Here is a 5,009-nt window from a genome sequence, read left to right as displayed (position 1 = left end):
GCCAGTTCCCCAGGCTGCCTGCCAGGTGTGCTGCCGGGGGGTGGGTGTGAGGGTGATTGCCTGAATACCCAGCATCTGGGATCTCCCTGACTTCCAGGGAAGTACTCCATATCATCCCAGTGCATACAGTCCTTGTTCTCCCCATACCCCAGTGTCCTCCATCACAGCTTAGCTCCTTAGCTGTCCTCTTCCTTCCCTGTGCCAGAACAGTCCCCTCCCCTCCCACCGTCCAACCCTTCCTTCTCAGGTGCAATCCCCCACTTCCTAGTGGGCACTCCCACATCCTTGCCAGGGAGCATCCCTCACTCCCCTGGCCCTTCTCACTGTCCATTAGGGTCCAGCTGTTCTGCAAGGAGACGTCAGGACATAAGCCTCTCTGCTGCTCCACCTTCCTTCGGCCCTCTCTGGACATTGGCTGCACTTCTCTGGGTTGGAGCCAAAAGGCATCTCCCTCTTATGTTGCTCCTGCCTTCTTTCTCACCATGCAAGGCCCCGTGACAGGGGTAACAGCAGCAAGATCTCACTTTTCCCTCATCACTAGAGCCAGTTGGGAATTTTCCATTGGGATGATCTTCTGGTAGAACATACCTTTCTCACAAAATTTTAGGGAGGAAATTTTTATTTTTGCTGATTTTTTTTTCCATTGGAGAAGTCGAAAGGACAGCACTCAGCTACCTTCTTGGAAAGTCCATGCCAATCTCGTGTTCTACCAACAGAGAGGAAATGAAATTGGGAAGAGCCTTCTAGGCAGGTGGCCAGTCAGCCAAAAAAATCCATTTTGGTTTTCCCAAAATGGAATTTTTCAGAATTTCCCTCCCACACAGTATTTTGAGATTTTAACTTTTTGTCCTGAGTTAGGATGATTATTTTTTTTGAAATCTCAACATTTTCCATAGGAGAGAAATTCCATTTTCAGGCCAGCTCCTCTCGCTTCTATTTATTATTAAATGATGAAACTCATCCTCTTAGTTAGATTCAGCGAGGAATAATTTTCTGGTATATTGTCTTCCTCAAGGCGTCCTTCACCTCCTTGTTCCTCAGGCTGTAGATCAGGGGGTTCAACATGGGGATCACAAGGGTATAGAACATGGACACCACTTTGTCGTACTCTGATGAGTTGCTGGATGTGGGTCGTAAGTACATAAAGAACAGAGCCCCATACAGTATGGACACAGCCATCAGGTGGGAGGTGCAGGTGGAGAAAGCTTTGCGTCTGCCCTCGTTGGAGCGGATCCGCAAGATGGCCACCATGATAGAAACATAGGAAATGAGGATGACCAGGATAGTACTTAGTGCAGCTACAGCAGCAAAGAGGAAATGCACTGTGTCACCCACGCGAGTGTCAGAGCAGGAGAGTTTCTGGAGTGGGGGGATGTCACAGAAAAAGTGATCAATGATATTGGGGCCACAGAAGGACAGGCTGAACAAAGAGCCTGTATGCACAATGGCATTAATGGAGGCATAAATGTATGATGCCACTACCAACTGGACACAGACTTTCCTGGACATAATGAGCGTGTACATCAGCGGCTTGCATATAGCTATGAAGCGATCATATGCCATCACAGCCAGAAGTAAACCCTCAGAGTTCACAGAGAAGGAGTGGGAAAAAAATTGCGTGGCACACCCAGCAAAGGAAATGACTTTACTCTCTGCTAAGAAGTTCACCAGTGCCTTAGGGGCAATAATGGAAGAGTAAGTGAGGTCTACAAGGGACAAGTTGCTGAGGAAAAAATACATGGGGGTGTGGAGCCGCGTCTCGATCCTGATCAAAGAGATCATGCTGAGATTCCCCGCTAGGCTCATGCTGTAGATAAGCAAAAACATCCCAAAGAGGACAGCTTGCAGTGATCGACTGCCTTTAAATCCTAGAAGGATGAACACGGACACTCCAGTATGATTGCCATGCGCCATATATTCCAGGTGCGATCGATGCTGTTGGGGTAGAAGAAAGAAACACAGCCAAGGTAAAGCGTATGATTCAAGATGAACTGCATGGGACTGGGAGGTGGATACCACCATTGTGAAATACAGATGAAAGCCAAGATACAAAAGCCACGTTATGCTGGTCCGGCTGTGTGACATTTGCAAACTTAAACTCATGTCATGTGAGTCTGTTTAATTGCCAAGATTTTTACTCCTTTTAAAGAAAAGAGATTATAAAATAAAATAGAAAGATCACTTCAGAATTTTCAAAGTCTGCATCCCTGGCATTGGCAAATATAGCTTCATGGTATTCTATGGCTAGGCATCATTTGAAAGGAAGTAGAGAAACTAGAAAGGATCCGGAGAGGAGTGACAAAGGTGGTCAAAGGGATGGAATGCGAGCAAAGGCTGAAGGAACTGGGTATGTTTAGTTTGGAAAAGAGGAGATTAAGGAGGGACATGATAGCCATTTTCAACTACTTGAAACACTGCCATAAAAAATTGGAGAAAAGTTTTTCTCTCTTGCCACAGAGGGCAGGACAAGTGGCAGTGGGTTCAAACTACAGCACAGCCGATTTAGATTAAACCCCAGGAAAAGCTTCCTAACTGTCAGAACAGTTGGGCAATGGAACAGACCTGCCAAGGGAGGTTGTGGAAGGTCCTTCACCGGAGGTTTTCAAAAGGAGGCTGGATAGCCATCGATCTTGGGTGGGTCAGACACAGCAAACACTGCATCTTGGCTGGGGGTTAGACTAGAACATGACCCATGTGGTCCCTTCTAACCCTATGGGGTTCTATGATTCTCTGAACTCTGCAACAACCTGATATAGAGCAGAAAGGTGGATGAGGTGTTTGAAAACCAGCCTTATATTACAGCACTAGCACCCTTCCATAATTAAATCATCGGTTAGGAACCAGGATATATTTATGACAAGTCAGCCAAAACCTCACTTTTGGAATAAAGTCCCAGAGTAAATTCAACAAAGACAATTCTTTTGGAGATAACCAAGTTAATATTCACAAAGGGGGTGTTCACATAACTAAAGGAGGTATGAATGAACTGCAGAGTTCAACAAAGGGAGGCTGTAGTTAAACCATGGTTGAAAGAAGCCCTCACACCCGTTCTGGCCCCTGGCACGAGCATGGAACTGGCATAACTCAACGAGGAATCAGAAGCAACACACGTGGGTTTGGCAAAGATCACCATTCAAGAGAAAAACAGTCTACTGAACAGTGATACGACTAAAACATCTCTCTCTCTCTCCTCTCTCTCACGTTCACTATGGCAATATCACCCTCCCACCTCACCTGGTATCAGAGCCCAGGCTCCAGTGTGAGCCTGAATGTCTACACAGCTATTTTTGGCCTTGTAGCGCAAGCCACACAAGGCAGAATCAATTGACCTGGCCTCTAAGACTCTCTGCCACGGGTTATTTTTCCTTTCTGCAGTGTAGACATACTTAGAAGCTCTGTTAATCTCGCTCATGTACCCAGAGTGCGTGGAAACAGTGCTTTCTTTCTCAGAAGATATTTTGAAAGCAGAAACATTAAGCAGCTTCATAGTGAATACACACCCGATAGCCACCTAGAACTCCACAATGAGATGCCCCAGTAGCAGGGAGTGTTGGTCAGACAGCGTCCAGGGAGACGGTTACTTGGAATCCAAGTGGGTCCAAATGTGCTTGTTCTTCCACTTCAAGCTAATGAGAAAATCTGAAATATACACGAGCTTTTTATTTTCGTTCCATTATTTCTGTGTATCCACCCTGAACCCTAGCAGAGACTAGTGTGTTGGGGGAAGCCAGTGCTACCCGTTCTGTACAGAATGTTCTTTCTACAGAGAGACACCATCTCTCTCTAGGGCTGCCAATCTAGAATATTTCACCAGCAGAAAACCTGCTCGAAGAAGTTTAAAATGAAAACATTTGTTGTTCAAAAGCATGAACTGCATTTACAAAAAAAAAAAATCCCTTGCAACTTGATTCCTGGCAAACAAGGGGTATTTTTATCTTACCTTTTCCTTTTTTTTTTCATTTGAGGAGCGTATACAATAACTTAACTCACTGAAGCACATTGGGTCAGATCCTTAGTTGGTATAAATCATCACAGCTCTATTGCGGTCGATGGTGCTATGAGAATTGACAACAGCTGAGGGTCTGTAGCCCCATATATGACACTGCCTCCCAAAAAATCACATGCCGCATTCAGGGTAGTTTAGGCTTTTTATCCCATTTTACTGCACATTATACAATGAGAGATAATCAAGACAACATTTTGGTGGTAAAAGAGTCACCATTTTCAGAACAGAAAAAACAACCACCCTGTTTATCAGTGAAAAGAATGGATCTGGGTGTATTTACCAGGTAGCTGAAGAAAAGAAGACATTTTGTTTACTCACATTAGTCTTTGTCCTGTAATATTAAAGCTGCCTGTTGCAAGAGAGACATCTCTCTTTCTCAGAGTCAAAAAGTGTAATTAGAGGCAGGGCGTATTTATTTGGTCTGCAGGCATTTGGAGACAGAATCCCTTAGAGCTGTCAATCTCACGTCTGGCACAAAGGGCATCATTAAAATGCCCTTTAGGTCACATGGGAGCAGTAGATAGTGGGATGCCAATCTGTCGGCTTCTAACTTTGTTCAAGTTCTTTGAAGCGTTGATGCTGCTCTCCATCCCTTTCCCCTGTTTTATGCATTCCATAAATCTGAACCTCCCCCTAGCAATAATTACTTCCAGTCAGGAGTAAATGTGGAAAAGTTTATTGAAAATGCATTTTCTGTTACAGTTATTTAATTATTTTGTAATTGCAGAGAAAATTAGAATTGAGTCATTCCTAACACTGGTTTTTTGAGAGCCCAAAAATAGAAACTTTATAAGCAGTTTCCAGATAGAATGCAATGGATTGGGATTAAGATGCTTTTTTCTTTTCTTCAGAGATGTCTAAAAACTTGGGATTGGAGTGGCAAAAAATGGCTGAAGATCAGGGTGAGGGGCACTGGCAGACTCAAGGGTTCAGAAAGGGCTGAAATAGCATAGAGTGATGCATAGAGTAATGGGGTGAAGGGCATGGCTGGGGCATATCTCAC

General features: G+C 44.5%; 1 protein-coding gene across 1 annotated transcript; it reads right to left on the bottom strand.

Annotated features, from left to right (window-relative positions):
* Positions 1–736: 736 nt before the first annotated feature.
* Positions 737–1,914, bottom strand: LOC135979723 (olfactory receptor 5AP2-like). The gene has a single exon (XM_065579960.1). The coding sequence runs from the start codon at positions 1,912–1,914 to the stop codon at positions 976–978; it is 939 nt and encodes a 312-aa protein (XP_065436032.1). The 3' UTR covers positions 737–975.
* Positions 1,915–5,009: the final 3,095 nt, after the last annotated feature.

The sequence above is a fragment of the Chrysemys picta genome, unplaced genomic scaffold (genome assembly GCF_011386835.1).
Source record: "Chrysemys picta bellii isolate R12L10 unplaced genomic scaffold, ASM1138683v2 scaf1166, whole genome shotgun sequence".
Classification (NCBI taxonomy): domain Eukaryota; kingdom Metazoa; phylum Chordata; order Testudines; family Emydidae; genus Chrysemys; species Chrysemys picta.
This window is presented reverse-complemented; position numbering and strand designations above follow the sequence as displayed.